General features: G+C 42.1%; 1 protein-coding gene across 2 annotated transcripts in view; it reads left to right on the forward strand.

Moving 5' to 3' along the window:
- Positions 1–2022: 2022 nt before the first annotated feature.
- Positions 2023–16205, forward strand: part of LAMA2 (laminin subunit alpha 2) — a 580308-nt gene continuing 566125 nt past the window's right edge. For both annotated transcript variants that reach the window (XM_041737419.1, XM_041737425.1), the window contains exon 1: positions 2023–2179. In XM_041737419.1, the coding sequence (XP_041593353.1) occupies positions 2083–2179 (97 nt within the window). In that variant the 5' untranslated portion in view covers positions 2023–2082. The remainder of the gene's footprint in view (positions 2180–16205) is intronic.

Consider the following 16205-nt stretch of genomic DNA (forward strand, 5'->3'; position numbering starts at 1 on the left):
CCTGAACTGAAACCAAGAGTCCAAAGCTTAACTCACTGAGCCCCCCACCTGCCCTGGGAGTTTACATTTTTTAAAAATATCAAATGGGTTCATTTATTTTGTGTACATTGCACCTCAATTTGGTTGAAAAAACATTGCTCTGACACTAGTGATTCTTCTGTATCTTAATTTTGGCTAAGGAACTATGTTTTTTTTTTTTTTTTTTCCTGTTGAATCACAAGTAGAGTTGACAGCTGAGATCAGTCTTATTCTCAACCTTGGGCCAGACTGCATTTTGCAATTTTCACAACAAAGAAAAAACAAAACAAAAACAAAAACCAATTCTAGAGTTTGTTAGTACTAACATTACTGGAACTCCAGAAGATGGAAAATATTGAGGGATATCCGTGTACAGGGGCAGCACTTGAGCAGCTGTTCCCCATCAGTGCAGGTGGGAACAACACCTCCTTTATCTCATGGAAAGGAAACTCATAGATAATATCATTTACCTTCAATGCAGTCTTTAAAAACTCCACATAATGGCTTAAATGTGAAATAAAAAAGGGAAACAGTAACTTATAGGACACAAGGTGCGTTCCCATGTTGTAAACGCGTGGGCGAGGCTGGGGTTCAGGGGTTCGCCCCACGCAGAAGGCCGCCCGCCCCACGGGGTGGTCCTCAGGGTGGGATCCGCCGTATGGTGGGCACAACCCGCTCACGTCCATGCAGACGCAGCCGAGGACAAAGCCGCGCGCTGTAGGGCCGCGTCGACTCGGATTCGGGTCAGGTGGATCCGGGGTGGCTCCCCTGCGCGCAGGCCGCGGCCCCAGCAGGCGCTGGCGCGTGGATGCCCCCCGCCCCCGCCCGGGATGGGACTGCGCCGGTGACCCGGGGCCCCCACGCGGCGAGGGCTGCCAGGCCGTGGGGACCCTGCGCCCCGCAGCCCAACCCGGGAGCTGCGCCCGAGGAGCTGTTGGAGGAGCTGGCGGAGGCCGCGGGAAGCAGCAGGGGCAGGGGCGGGGGCGGGGGTGGGGGGTGGGGGGGGGAACGCTGCGCCCTAACCTTGTCGCGCGCATCGCGGGGGGGCGAGGGGCGTTTTCCGTCCTTTCGTCTGTGGGGCGGCCCCCGGGTCCCCGGGGTGGCCGGCGGAGGAGGTCTGGGGGCCGCCCATCGGGGCTCCGGGGTCACCGGGGTCACCGCGGCTGGGACGGCCCCGCGCCCCGCGCCCCGCGCCCCGCGCCAGCCAGGCCGCCCGGACGCTCTCCTCGTGCACCGACGCCTCGCCCCGCCGGCTCCCCCACTTCGCAGTCGCGGGGCGCGGGGCGGGCTATGGAGGGAGCCCCGTCGGGGCGGGGGCGCAGGGACGGGACCCTGGGGGGCGGGGGCGCAGGGACGGGACCCTGGGGGGCGGGGGCGCAGGGACGGGACCCTGGGGGGCGGGGGCGCAGGGACGGGACCCTGGGGGGCGGGGGCGCAGGGACGGGACCTTGGGGGCGGGGGCAGGCGGGACCCTGGGGCGGACGCAGGGACGGGACCCTCGCGGGGAGGGGCGCAGGGACGGGACCTTGGGGCGGGGCGCAGGGACGGGACCCTGGGGGGCGGGGGCGCAGGGACGGGACCCTGGGGGGCGGGGGGTGCAGGGACGGGATCCTGGGGGAGGGGCGCAGGGACGGGACCCTGGGGGGGCGGGGGCGCAGGGACGGGACCCTCGCGGGGAGGGGCGCAGGGGACGGGACCCTGGGGGGCGGGGGCGCAGGGACGGGATCCTGGGGGGAGGGGCGCAGGGACGGGACCCTGGGGGGCGGGGGGGCGCAGGGGCGGGGACCCTGGGGGCGCGGGGGGCGCAGGGACGGGACCCTGGGGGGCGGGGGTGCAGGGACGGGACCCTGGGGACGGGAGTGCCGGGGACCCTCAGAGGAGGAGGCGCAGGGGACCCTGGGGGGCGGGGCCGGCCGGGGCGGGACGCAGGGGGCGGGCCCTCCTCCTCCTCCTCCTCCTCCTCCCCGGGGCGGGGGCCGGGCCCTCCCCCCTCTCCCCCTCGTCCTCCTCGTCCTCGGGCGCCGGCGGCCGCTCCCGGAGCTCCCAGCGAGCGCCTGTGCCGCGATGCCCGGGGCCGCCCTTGCGCTCCGGCTCCCGCTCCTGCTCCTGCTGCTCGGCGGGGTCGCGGGGGCCGCGGGGGCGCAGCAGCCGCCGCAGAGAGGTACGGTGGCGGGTCGGGGCGGGCCGGGGCGGGTGGGGCGTCCCCGGGGCCGTGGGGGTGGCCCGCGGGTCCCGCCAGCACCTCCGCGCCCGCCGCGCGTCCGGGCCGACTTCTCCGCGGCTGGCAACTTTGCGCGAGCGCGGCGGCGTCTCCCAGCGCGTGGACGGCGCCTGACCCCTGGGCTGTTGGTTTTCTGGCTTGAGGCCTTGGCTTCCGAGTCTCTGTAGGGAGTTTGTGAAGTGCGGGGAATGGACTTTTTCTCTCCGGGCCCCGGGACCTGCAGCCCTCCTTTGCTGCCCACATCCCACCCCCGGTAGGGCCCCTTGGCTGCAGCGCAGACGACACTGGCCCGGCCAGGTGCGCCCTCGCGACCTGGGCCAGCAGGTGTGCGCGGGGCGGCCGCGGGGATGCTCTTCAGGGCCGGGCCGCGCAGTGTGGGTGCGCCTGGGGCCGCCGACACCCCTGGGAGCCTTCGCAGACTTATCTTAGGATCGTGAATTTCAAAAGAAGTACGTGGACGCCGTTTTAGGACATAATTTACGATACATCATTTCAGCGCACATGTTTAGGAGTCGAAAAACATGTATTAACGTAAAAAAAAAAAAAAATTAAGTTTGGCTTCAGATACCGAGATAGTCATGCGGGGAGCACCAGATCTGCAGGTCGGCAGCTTTTGAAAGTTTTGATGGGACTGAGTCTGTCAGAGTTTTGAGATCTGTCCATCCCTCTTTTAGTTAAACGGAAGAGAGCTGTGTCCAGCCGTTCTGGGAGTTTTTCTTCTTATGATCTAACATTTGTAACAGTCCTATTTTATCTTAAAAGGAGTAAAAAAAAAAAAAAAAAAAAAAAAAAGGAAAGCTCTAATCTTCTTGCTACAATATTAACTCCCTGATTAAAATTCCTAGAATAAAAAGACCTTAAGGTCGCCATAGGACTTTTTTCCTTCTATTTTTGCTTTTCCTTCTCTGCGAGGTAAAACGGGGTCAGTGGGGCTTCATTAATAGAATTTATGAGAGTGAGTTTGAGAACTTCTCCGGCAGCTGATTTTTAAAAATACTACTTTAAAATATTAGCCTTGCTTGGTTAAATCATATTTTAAAAATATTTATATACTTTATATAATATTTATATATTTAAAATATTTATATATTTTAAAATATTTATATATTTTGTATTTATGTATTTTGTATTTATATATTTATATATTAAATATTTAAAAAATATTTATATATTTACTTTTTATTTGAGAGAGGAGAGCAGGAGGGAGGGTCAGAGGCAAAGGGAGAAGCAGACAGCTTCTCCCTTTGGGCACAGGTAGCCCAACACATGAGTCCATCCCAGGACCCCAGGATGATGACTGGAGCAGAAGGCCACCACCTAACCAACTGATCCACTGGGCACCTGGTTGTATGATGTTTTAACAATACCTGTTGCTTTCATACTGTTAAGCAGCTGGGAGGAAAGAGAGGCCAGGAGCACCCATCCTTCTGAACCCTTGGAGGGGCACAGAAGCTCACAGCATGCAGAAGGGGGAGCCACTGGGTCCCTGAGAAATTTCCTGGGGTGCTGCCCACACTCCTCCTTCTCTCTCTCCCACCCCTCCCTTCCCTAGCCCTCTTCCTCTTTCTCCTCCTTTCCTTCTCTTCCTCCTCCCTCCCTCCCTCCCTTCCTCCCTCCTTCTTTTCCTCTTTCTTTCTCTGTCTCTCAGTCTTTCTGTCTCTATTTTATCTGAAATAAAATTAACTCATTTTTATGGTCCAGACACAAGGTGAGGTCAATGCAGATGGGAGCGTTTATATTGCCATTGTGTTCAGAGATCCCTTGAAAGCCATACACAGTGAGGGATTCTGTGCAAAGTAGCTATAACATAGAATCTACTATAGACTGCTCTCGTCCGCTTTCTAGAATCTGTTTATTATTATAGATCATTTGCAGTGTATTTAAAGATTGGTTCAGGGATAAATGGCTAAAATGAAAAGTATATATATATATATATATATATATATATATATATATATATATTATAATACCTGAAATTTATACAGTGTTTCCTAATTTAAAAATGCTTTGTATACATTAGCTTATTTCACCCTCAGCTATTATTATTCTTACTAGAAAAGTTTAAAACTGGAGACTTGGAGTAGTTGTGACTTAAGTTCATGCAACTGATAATAACTTATTTTTCAACAACTAAAAACACTTCTAGTATTGTTTGTGCTAAAGTTCCCTTTTTTAATGATACCAACATTTCTTTTCATTTATTGCGGGGCCAGGTTTTCTGTTTAATGTTGTTCTATTACAGCCACACTCTCAGTGAAGATCATTGGCTAGGAATGTGACTGACGAAGTTTTTGGCTTTCATACTTTTCTCTTTGATTATACTAACATTGACCTTCTTCGCCAAGCACTGATTGTTTAGAAAGAGTTCCTTTTTTCCCTTATAGTATGGTGACAATTTATTAAGAATATTGACAGGAAGCAATCATTCTTAAATGTCGTAATTGAGTTAGAAGTTTAACCAGATTTTTTGTTTTTGATTTTTTTCCTTAAAATCTTGTGTAGGTTCTCTAGCTCACTGAGTTGTATGAATAGTATTGATTCAGTAAGAATATTCTAAGGAAATTTTTTTAACTATATATGATTGACAAACTAAAATGATGTAGTCAAAGTGGGTTTGTGTTTCGGCAAGGCAGTAGATGAAATCTTTTTCTGATATTCTTGTGAATAATTTGTGGAAATGGAAATCTAATGGTAGGGCAATTGCAACTGATTGGAAGTAGTTTCCAGAGAATCTTGCATAGTTGTTTAAAGTCAATTCGGAAGGAAATCTCCGGTAATGTGATAGAGGTTTCCTTATGTTCATTTGTCTTGGTGATGGCTTGACGGAAAACATAAAATCCAAGCTTATCAGAAATGCAGGTCCAAAATTGTTAAAGGTGGCTAAGCTGTTAACAGGAATTTTGAAGGTCTGTATAGCCTGGACCATGAACAGAACCTATGCAGAGCTGGTTTTATTATTTGTATGCAGACATTAAATAATTTCATTTGCCCTCTTCTAGAAATATTTTGTTTCTATTAATATGGGGATGAGTACAAAGACAGGATGGGAAAGTCTGAATTGCAGCAAGTTCAATATGAAAATATAGTGTTACATGGTGACAGAAAAGTTAACTCTTACTTAAAAAAAAAACTCCTAGAAACAGAGAAAACTGTTGGGTTAGAACATACTGGGGTGCTTGATTGACAAATGGAGGTCAATTCAGAGGAGGAAGAAGAGAGTAGTTGGGAGTCTAGAAAGATGTCCAGAGGAGGGCTATTTCAAGTGAAGACTTCATTTGGAGAAAGAAAGACTTGGGAAATCATCAGAACTATCCTTGAATTTGGGGATGGCTATTTCATGGTTGAGAACATAAAACATCTTATCTAAACCCTGAACTCACATGCATAGAAGTAAATGACAAGGGGGAATCTTTGAATTAGATAAAATGAGAGGAAGCCTGCTCCTTGTCCCTGCGCCTCCCCGTTCTGAGCTGTTCAGAAATTACCAGGTTGTAGTGGAACACTTAGCTTCTGGAAACGTCCATGCGTTATTAGATGTGCAACGTGTCAGGGATGATTTAGGATGAGATGCCTTTAGAGACATAGTTAAAACTCATCAAGTCTCCAGTGCTTTCCTAAGCCCAAGACTCTAGTAGTACAGTCTATTGTTTTTGGAGCGCATACTTGCATTTGAACTTCTGAATTCTTAAAGATGTCAAGGAAATACTACATGTATATAAATGTATTTTTAGATGCCTTCTGAGATTTAAAGTAAAAACACGTTTGAGATGATCCTCACTCTTTTTTTGGCAAGAATACTTAAAATTTTCGTATGGAGTTTTCACATCACATCAATGGGATGGTTCTAAAACATCCTGTACTATATAAAATGAGAATGCTTCATACAATACCTGAGATTGTAATCATAAACCTGGCATTATTTTTTTGGGTATTATTTTTGCTACTTATGGAACTTAGGTACATATGGTGGTTTGGTCCCTAAAGACTGGCCTCATGGTCTAGTAGAAATATTTCATAACATAAACTGTAGGGCTGAGAGTAAGAACGTATTCAATGTTAATCATTATAAATGTGGTATAATTTTCTTAAAAGACATACACTTTATATTATACATTTTATCTCATGTATCAGCGTTTACAGACACCTCCTCAGTCTTATTCCCAAAAGTTTTCTATCCTAGTATTTCAGGCAAAGTAATGAACTGGATCTCCATCAAGTGTTGCCAACGATCATGAAAAGAACGGCTCTTGCTCTGCCAATTGTTTCTCAATTCACTCTGAAATATGGAATAACCGTCCCCTACGCTAATCGAGGCTTACCAAGAAGAACCAAAGAGTTATATAGACTATGACTCCGTAAGAAAAGCAGGAGTCTACATTTTTCTGGGAGCAATATAGTTAAATTAGAAGAATTTCTGAAGTAGTAGGACTTAGAGTCTTTACCCCATTCAACGATATTGCAATAGCAATGACTCAAAAAAGTTTACTTTGGTTGATTTCACCTCTCCGTATTTTCTCGGTCTCTATTTATTTAAAGCAGACCATTGTCACTATTTTTTCTTTTTTTTTGCCCATACGTAATAAATATTGATTATTCACTGACAAAGACTGTTGTGCTAGACTTTTCAACTTGGACTTTGGAGACCGAATTACTGTAATCCAGACAGATTTAGCATTAAACGATAAACAAAAATGGACTGAAACTTTATTGTTGTTCCGCATCTTTCATAATCTGCTATAGAGTGCAGGGGCCTGAATTCTGGTCCACAAGCAAGAGGAATTCGCAGAGTAGGCCAGCTAATGTCAGCCTAACCTCTGCAGAGCAAGATTAGTGGGGTGGCTTGCTGCCTGGGTGAGATAGCCCAGATGCATACTTGATGCAAGGCAGCATGGCTCGTCAGTAGAATTCTACAGTGCGAGTGGAGTATGACTGGAAGTTTCCAGGCAGGTCAACAGCAAGAGTAAATGGTGACTCTGGGTCACCTGCGCAAGTTGTAGTGGGTTCTTCTTATTTAGCAGTTGGAGACGGTGGAAAAGATCATGAAGAAAATATTGCCGATGATCAGACAAACTGTTTAGGCTTCCAATCCAGAGTGCGGGGGTTTAGGATTTGTGTAGCGTCACGACGTTGACCTGGGTCGCCAGGAGGAATTTAGGCAGAAGTCCAGTTGTGGTGATGGAGAAAACAAAGCAGATGTTAGCAATTGACAAAACTAGATGGGCACATGCCTGTCCAGACTCATGCTGGGCTCAGTGTATACCAGTCAGACAGGAAGAGGATGGATGCTGGACTGTACCGAGTGCTAAGACTGAGCTCAAAGGCCAGAATTTGTGCAGGAAATTGGTGGGCATGGGACTGTGCCTATTGGAATGTGGTTAATGATGAATGTGTTCAGTAAGTAAAACAGAAGAAAAAAATCCCTGCTCTTCTGGAGTTTGTATTCTAGTCGGAGTGGAGATAGGGGACAGAAATATGAATGTATAGTGAATAAGTAATATATTAATAATATATACCTTTAATTAATAAATTATATATTTGTTAATAGTGAATATATAAATTATATAATAATAAATCATAGATAATAATAATATACTGATAAAAGACTAAAAGTACCTATATTTTTAGAATGTAGTGAATGATGAGGTTCCTGAACAAACAAATACACCAGGGTAAGAGGAGTTGGGAGGTCTAGAAGTAAGAGAGAGGTTGGTTGTTATTTTAAAGAGAGTGATGAAGGTTGACCTCATTGAGAAGGTCACGTCTGAGCAAACGAAGGTGAAGTAGGAATGATTCATACAGGTATCAGGTGGAAGAGTTAATAATACCCTTCGCACAAAGAGCAGATTTATAAAGGTCTTCAGCTGGAGCACAGTGAGAAGGGTCAGGGAAATATTGGGGAGCTGGATCATTGTAAATAATTGGCTTTTAGTCTGAGTGAGATTGATGGTATTGTAGAGTTTTGAGCAGAGGTAAATGAATGCATGAAATAATAAGTTAATATTTTCCCAAACAGGCTTTAATCCAATGGACTAGGCCAATAATACAAATGCAGCATTAATTGAAATCCCTTCTCTCCCTGCCACTTCCCATTTGTAGAGCTCTACGAATTAAGTTAAGGGACTCCATTCCAGAGTATTACACCTCAGTGGTCTTATCACTGGAAAACTCAGATGCGTTTTTGTAAAACTTTTTTTCTTTTTCTTTTAATAGGCCTCTCCATCCTATTACGAATGAAAAGAATTTCAGTTATCAGGTGCCTGGGTGGCTCAGTGGGTTAAGCATCTGATTCTTGGTTTCGACTGAGGTCATGGTCTTAGGGTCCTGAGATTGAGCACTGTCCTACCTAGTCAAGCCCCTCAGAGTCTGCTTGAGGTTGTTTCCCTTTCCCTCCCCCACCCTTACATGCACTCTCTCAAATAAATAAATAAATAAATAAATAAATAAATAAATAAATGTTAAAAAATATGTCAGTACCTTAAAACAATGGAAGTGCAGGGAACTGCTACATATCCTTTTATTTGCCCAGTGTTCTTAGAAATATGCCATTGATTTCTTAGAGTAATTTTAACTAATGTGCATGTTAAAAACAAAAATAAGTTGTCCACAGTCCCACATAAAATATGTATACCTTGGACTTCTCTCTTTTTTTTAAATTATTCCTTTTAGTATCAGAGCTAAAGTTTAGATACTGTTGTTAAAAATGACACAATGATGTATTGGTCTGATGACTTCTTTTATAAAACGATCTTTGAAATGTTACCCATTTTTACAATCAGAAACTTATTCTATGTTCTGTTTCAATTTTTATAACTTCTTTAAGGATCACTATAAGCCTTGCAGTAACCTTCAGAGTAAAGTAATACAATTTTGGCCTACTACATTCTATCATTTAGAGCAAGGAGAAAATTTTATAGCTTTTCTCTTTCCCTCCTTTCTTCCGTTTCTTTTTTCCTTCCTCCTTTAGTATCCTGCTTGTGAATAAATTGTGGTTTTCAAAGAGATAATTCCAACAAATACAACTTTTAGGAAGCTATGTAAGGCAAAACTTCACTTAAATCTTACCAAACGCCAGATAATTATAATCTAAATATAGGTTTGAGGCATAATCTAAATTTACATGGTGAGTTAAAGCTAGACATTTGATTGTCAAAGATGTGTAATATGGGTAAAAAACAGTAATTTTTTTCTAGTCCTCTTGGATGTGGGTTTTAACATGGATGTCTGATGCTATTTGTTTTTTATTAGGACACGTGACCTTTAGGAGACGATCATAGAGCTAGTCTGTTAGGGGTTATTATTCATACCACTGGCTCTCTGTGACAGTCTTAATCTACTTTTTTAAAAAAGATTTTATTTATTCATGAGAGACACAGAGGGAGAAGCAGGCTCCATGCAGGGAGCCCAATGTGGGACTCGATCCTGGGACTCCAGGATCACTCCCTGGGCGGAAGGCAGGCGCTTAACTAATGGCTAAGCCACCCAGGCATCCCTTAATCTAGTTCAAATAGAGAGTTAATCTATGCAAATAAGGAATGATGGAGACGGGGGAACTATTTAGTGCCTGGCACTTAGGAAAGGCACTTTGTGCAATGTTAACAAACCCTTCCCATGTAAAGTCCTCTGAGTCGACCACCACGCTGTGCTCTTCTGTAAGGCTCTTTGTATACCTGCATCTCAAGTTCCAGTTGCTTTGAGATTGGTTTAATAGTATCTACCGCATTGTGGGCATTAACACATGTATTTACATAGCAGAGCTGTTTAGTAGATAATATAATTATCCTCATTTTATAGAAGGAAAATAGATGCCTTGCAGCTTGTCAAGGACAAACACAAATTCCAGTGCAAGCTTTAGAATTTAGGAGTTAGCATGGGGTGCCTGGCTCACTTAGTTGGAAAAGCTTACAGCCCTTGACCTCAGGTTGTGGGCTTGAGCCCCATGTTGGGTGTAGAGATTACTTAAATAAATTAAAGAGAAAGAAATTAGGCTATGTGTCCTGCTCCTGATGTTATGGATCCTACATTGTCATCTCTTTTGGACTTTTGCCTCCTTCCTTATCTTTTGTAAAATACTTTGAAATAATCATATCTCCACTTCAAAATTATGTTAGTAGTCTAATCTGAAAACAGAGTTACTAGGTATCATGAAAGAACAAGAAATAAAATATCTTGTCTTTTCATTTAAACAAAACGCATAAAACTATGCAGAAATACATGCTACTTAAAACTTTGCATAAATGTAAAAATATTTGTCAAATTTTAGTCTTTAAATTTTTAGAATTTGGATCACTGGACACTGGACTATAAGAAAGATTAATTGATTTTAGCTTTTCTGAAGTCAGCTTACATAAACAACGTCAGTGGGCTAGAAACACAATGGTATTTATTACATAATTAATTCTTAAAAAAAAATGGAGAGCGATGTATATGTATCAGTGAATGAAAGGGCCAAGAACCAAATATGTATACCTGACTCAAAGAAGAGTTAATCTCAAAATTCCTTTTGGAAAAAATGTAGAACATTGGCATTTTTGTAAAAAGACCTAGAGTACAATTTGAAATTGAACTTTTCTGTTAGAAAATTTTGCAAACCTCCTATGTTTTGGGAGTGTGTGTACCAATAAGTGTGTATGTATGTACCATTTATAGTTTAGAACTCACAGGACCTAATTAATGTATTTAGTATATTTAATATACCAAGATACTTGGCTATTTGATCTGTCTTCTTAAATCAGATTTTCAGTTTTATAAAAAAAATCTAGGATAAGGGCATCTAAGAATTAAATTTGCATAAAAACCTAGTTGCCTTGATAAGTGACTATGAACCACATAATACATGGTAAATGGGGTCATTGTATTTTTTAGTTCAGTAGCTATACCATTAAAACTCTAAGGCGTGACACCTTTTAAGTTGCTTGCAACATATGAAGTTCTGTCTTAAAGAAGAAATAAGCCTAGTAGAGTTGGGCACATCAGGTGTATTTTTGCTAAAGCCTGTATAGCTACCACACTTTTCTGTCTTACTGCCTGCTATGCCCATTTCAATTACTGAGTAAGGCTGAAAGTATGAAACAGAACATGAAGAAGAGCAGTTGTCATTTCAGGGAGCAACTTTATCTCATTGGTTTGTTGTGAGGAATATATAAAACAATGAATATAAAACATGGAGCATCTATTTATTAGGGCTTCAAAAAAATGTGAGTCTCCAAAATGCTTCAAGGAAACTGAATTAAGTTTAAAAACTGTCTTGGTATCAAGAAATTCTGGCTTAAAGCAGCACTTTTTCTCCAACACCGTGGTATACCAAACTCAGCTGAGGCCGTGTATCAAGGAATTTGCTTATATACTTGAAAACACAAATGTATGAATTCAGTTTTAATTGGAATTTGTGTTGTAGTGCTTTGCTACTCTGAACTTTATAGCTTAGCTTGCAAAAAATACCTATCAAGATACACCTCTTTATACCATCAGTTTCTATATACGTTCCTCTGCTTTGGAGAGGACTCTGAACAGTAGAAAAAGGGTCTTTGGGAGATGACAAGAATAGGAGTCAGAGCTGGTTTACCCTTTTATTAAGATCAAAACCCCAAGTCAATGGAGTTTAAATTTCCAATTAAAGTAGAATTAGATTAGATAATACTTGTGAACATTCTTGGCAGCTGATCAGTAGATATTAGATGTTCTTTTTCTTTATTGCTTGATCATAAAGCTCAGAAACGATATTTGCAGTATGTACGACAGCACTTTTCGCTTGAGAAGAGTGAAGTGTTCTAGAAGTTTCTTGGAGGAGAGCCTAGAAGACTATAGATGGCAAGTTACGTCATTGAAGAGAGTTGGAGGTCAACCAAGGTCACACAGCAAGTCAGTAACAGAGATAGGAAGAAGCACAGGGTCCTATAATTAGCGAATAGTTACGTTGGTAGCTCACTGTGAGAGGTGATTTAGACATGTAGCAGGATGGACATTTTAGCAATACTTTGTGGCTATTTATATTTCAAATACGATATAAAACATTTTTTTCCTAGGAATCTCATTTTTGGAAATGCATTTACTAGGGATTGATAAACAATTTTTTTCAAGAAGGGTTTTAATAGGTGATAGCTAAGAAAAATGTGTGGCACGTAGTAAGTGCTCTATAAAGATTAGTTACTATCTTCAGCCCACAAAACGCATGTCCTCTCTCATATCTGCCTGAGTAGAGAGGACAATTCAGCATGTTTGACACACAGTGGAAGTTAATCTCAGGATGGTCTTCAGCGAGAAGTCTAATTGGATTGTAGAAAAGCTTTCAGTATAGACCCTTCTTATTTGAACTTTTTCTGTCCACTAAGGTAAAAAAAAAAATTGTTTTGGAACACGTTATTATTTACCAACCTAGATTGGGAACATTTTTAGTGTGTCTTCCTGCATATTAAATCTAATGGTGAAATTCTAAAAAACCAAAATTGAAACCAAAAACTACCTCAGGAAATCACATAACCTTAACTGATCTCTAGAGAAACTTTTTTTTTTTTAGACTTGGAAATATCAGATTCTGAAAAAGTTTCAACAAAAACATCTCCCATAGGCCCTTTTACTCTTCAAAAAGTTTCAGTCATGCTTAGTATGTAATACAACCATTCAGTTTCTCATTCTGGCACATTAGAAATCACTTAATTTATGATTAGAACTGTAGGATCCAAGTTTTGCCTTCAGCTCTTCTGAGAGATGTCACCTTAAATGACAAGTAAGTCTTTTAATGATTCTGAAGTTCAATTCTCCATCCAAAAAAAAAAAAAGAAAATATAATGTTAGAATAATAAGAAATTAATAAGTTTTATACTGATAGGACTGTTTGTCTTTTATTCTTATTTACTCCTTTATCTCTAGTCTCTAGTGTGAGGTATGGTAGGCATATAACTGAACAATTGTAAAGTGAATGAAGTCACTCTTTGGATAGACCCAAAGGATGCCTTTTTAAAAATTTTACATGTACTATTTTTCTTAATGCTTATATGGTGTTAATTTTTTTAAAGATTTTATTTATTTATTCATGAGAGACAGAGAGAGAGAGAGAGAGAGGCAGAGACACAGGCAGAAGGAGAAGCAGGCTCCTTGAGGCAGCCTGATGTGGGACTCGATCCCAGGATCCTGGGGTCATGCCCTGAGCCAAAGGCAGACACTCAACCATTAAGCCACCCAGGCATCCCTGGTCATATATTTTTATAAGTTATAAATTTCCCTAAATATGGAAACCCAGTGGCACAAAGAGTATTGTTATCAATGCCATTTAAGTGATAAATGTAATTATTTTAGAGTATTTTAGAATATTTAATCTTGCTTTTGAGATTTTTTTTTCCTAAGGATATTCCAGTAAGAGCTGAGGAATTTTTAAGCTTTGAATGAGGAATGACTATTTCTTGGCTTAGTCGGAACTTTTCTGATATGAGGACTTTTTGGACAAGACTTATAATGCATAAGATTAAGATGCCCATTAAGATTTAAGTTCTACTTCTACAAATGGTCTTAGAAAAACTGGTCAGCGACATGCAAAAGAATGAAACTGGATGCCTTTCTTAATACCATACACAGAAATAAAGTCAAAATGGGTTAAAGACCTAAATGTGAGACCTGAAAGCATGAAAACCCTAGAAGAGAATATAGGCAGTAACTTCTTTGACATCAGCTGTAGCAAAATTTTTCTCTATATGACTTTCTGAGGCAAGGAAAATAGCAAAAAATAAACCATTGGGCTGCATCAAAATAAAAAGCTTCTGCACAGTGAAGGAAGTAATCAAGAAAATTCAAAGGCAACCTATTGAATGGAAGAAGATATTTGCAAATGACTTATCTAGTTAAGGGTTAGTATACAAAATATATAAAGAACTTATACAACTCAGTGCCCGAAAAAACAACTCAATGTAAAAATGGGCAGAAGACAGGAACAGATATTTTTTCCAAAGAAGACGTCCAGATGGTGAGCAGACACATGAAAAGATACTCATCATCGCTTAGCCTCAGGGAAATGCAAATCAAAACTACAGTGAGGTATCACCTCACACCTGTCAGAATGGCTAAAATCAGAAACACAGAAACAAACAGTGTTGGGGAGGATGTGGAGAAAGGGGAGCCCTCTCAACACGGCTGGTGGGAATGCAAACTGGTGCAGCCACTGTGGAAAACAGTATGGGGGCTCCTCTGAGAGTCTAAAATAGAACTACTCTATGATTCAGTAATCACACTATTGAGTATTTACTCAGGAAATAAAAACACTAATTTTAAAGGTGTGTTTATAGAAGCATTATGTATGGCCAAGTTATGGAAGCAGCACATACATGTGTATGAGTCAAAGAAAGGTAAATTCTTTATGATTTCACTCATATGTGGAATTTAAAAAGCAAAACAAATAAAACAAATGAGGCACCTGGGTGGCTCAGTGGTTGAGCCTCTGCCCTTGGCTCAGGGCGTGATCCTGGAGTCCCGGGATCGAGTCCCGCATCGGGCTCCCTGCAAGGGAGCCTGCTTCTCCCTCTGCCTGTGTCTCTGCCTCTCTCATGAATAAATGGATAAAAGCTTTAAAAAGAGAGAGAGAGAGAGAGAAACCAAGAAACACCCTTAGCTCTAGAGAACAAACTGACGGTCACCAGAAAGGAGGTGGGTGGGTGGGCTGTGGGGTGAAGTAGGTGATAGGGATTAAGGACTTGTGATGAGGGATCCCTGGATGGCGCAGTGGTTTGGTGCCTGCCTTTGGCCCAGGGCGCAATCCTGGAGACCCGGGATCGAATCCCACATCAGGCTCCCGGTGCATGGAGCCTGCTTCTCCCTCTGCCTATGTCTCTGCCTCTGTCTCTCTCTCTCTGTGACTATCATAAATAAAAATAAAAATTAAAAAAAAAAAAAAGAAAAAGGACTTGTGATGAGCACCGGGTGATACATGGAATTGTTAAATCCCCATGTAGCACACCTGGAACTAATATAGAGCTGTATGTTAACAATACTGGAATTAGAATAAAAACTTAATAAAAAAAATAATGTCCTAAAAATAAGATGTGAGTTCTAGGGAGGGAATATAGATAACTCACAGAGGGAGACTTGATTGGCATCTGTTTCCATTTTCCTTTGTTTCCTCTTAGATAACACAGAAGTCTTTTATATTTTAGGGAGAAAAAAAGACGTTTTTAAAAAACTATTCCCCAGGCCCCCGCAATATGTCAAATAATGTATTCTTGTGCTCCTAGATGTGGTTTCTTGGAGTTATTAACAATCAAAATGGTGACATACTTAGAATCAATAAAAGAGATTTGTAGTCCAAGAAACTTGGTAACCTGTATTCTTATTTTAAGAATGGCACTCCAAGGCAAGGTAGGGCTGATTTTGTGTGTTAGTCCTTTATCCTTATTGCGTAGGACGCAGCCTGGATGCAGAGGGGTCACAATAAGAATCAAGTGGTGGAATAATAGAAAAGGAGCTAACTTCTAGGAAGGAACACATTCCCACGTATGTGGGTAAAAAAAATGGAGATAGTTAAGATATGATGCCATTAGAAGTAGGAAGTTAAAATTTCTACTCAAGTTCAGAAAAGGGAACCAAAGATAGAACTTACTGAGACATGGAGGAAAGTTGTAGGATCATAGAATGCTAAAACAAAATGTTCTGAATAAATCTTTAGATATAAGTGATGCTTCTAGAAGTTTACCTGCTACCATTTTGAATATATCATAAAAACTAATATTCAGGGGTCCCCAGCTGTTTCTTTGGTAACACTTCTGTGCTTTCCAAGCTCATTACTTGGAAAGGATTCTCTCTTGACTTTTTCTAGATTAGTCCATCTTTTGGACTAATCCAATTTTTGGAGACTAATTTTGGAGACCAATTTTTGGACTAATTTTGGAGAAAATATAATTCTCCCCCACTGTGCCTTCTCCTAAGCTGTTTGAGCCATCAAGAAACCTTCCTTTTTCCTCAGCACATCCTACTTTTGAATGCCCTA

Source organism: Vulpes lagopus, chromosome 2 (assembly GCF_018345385.1).
Source record: "Vulpes lagopus strain Blue_001 chromosome 2, ASM1834538v1, whole genome shotgun sequence".
Classification (NCBI taxonomy): Eukaryota; Metazoa; Chordata; class Mammalia; order Carnivora; family Canidae; genus Vulpes; species Vulpes lagopus.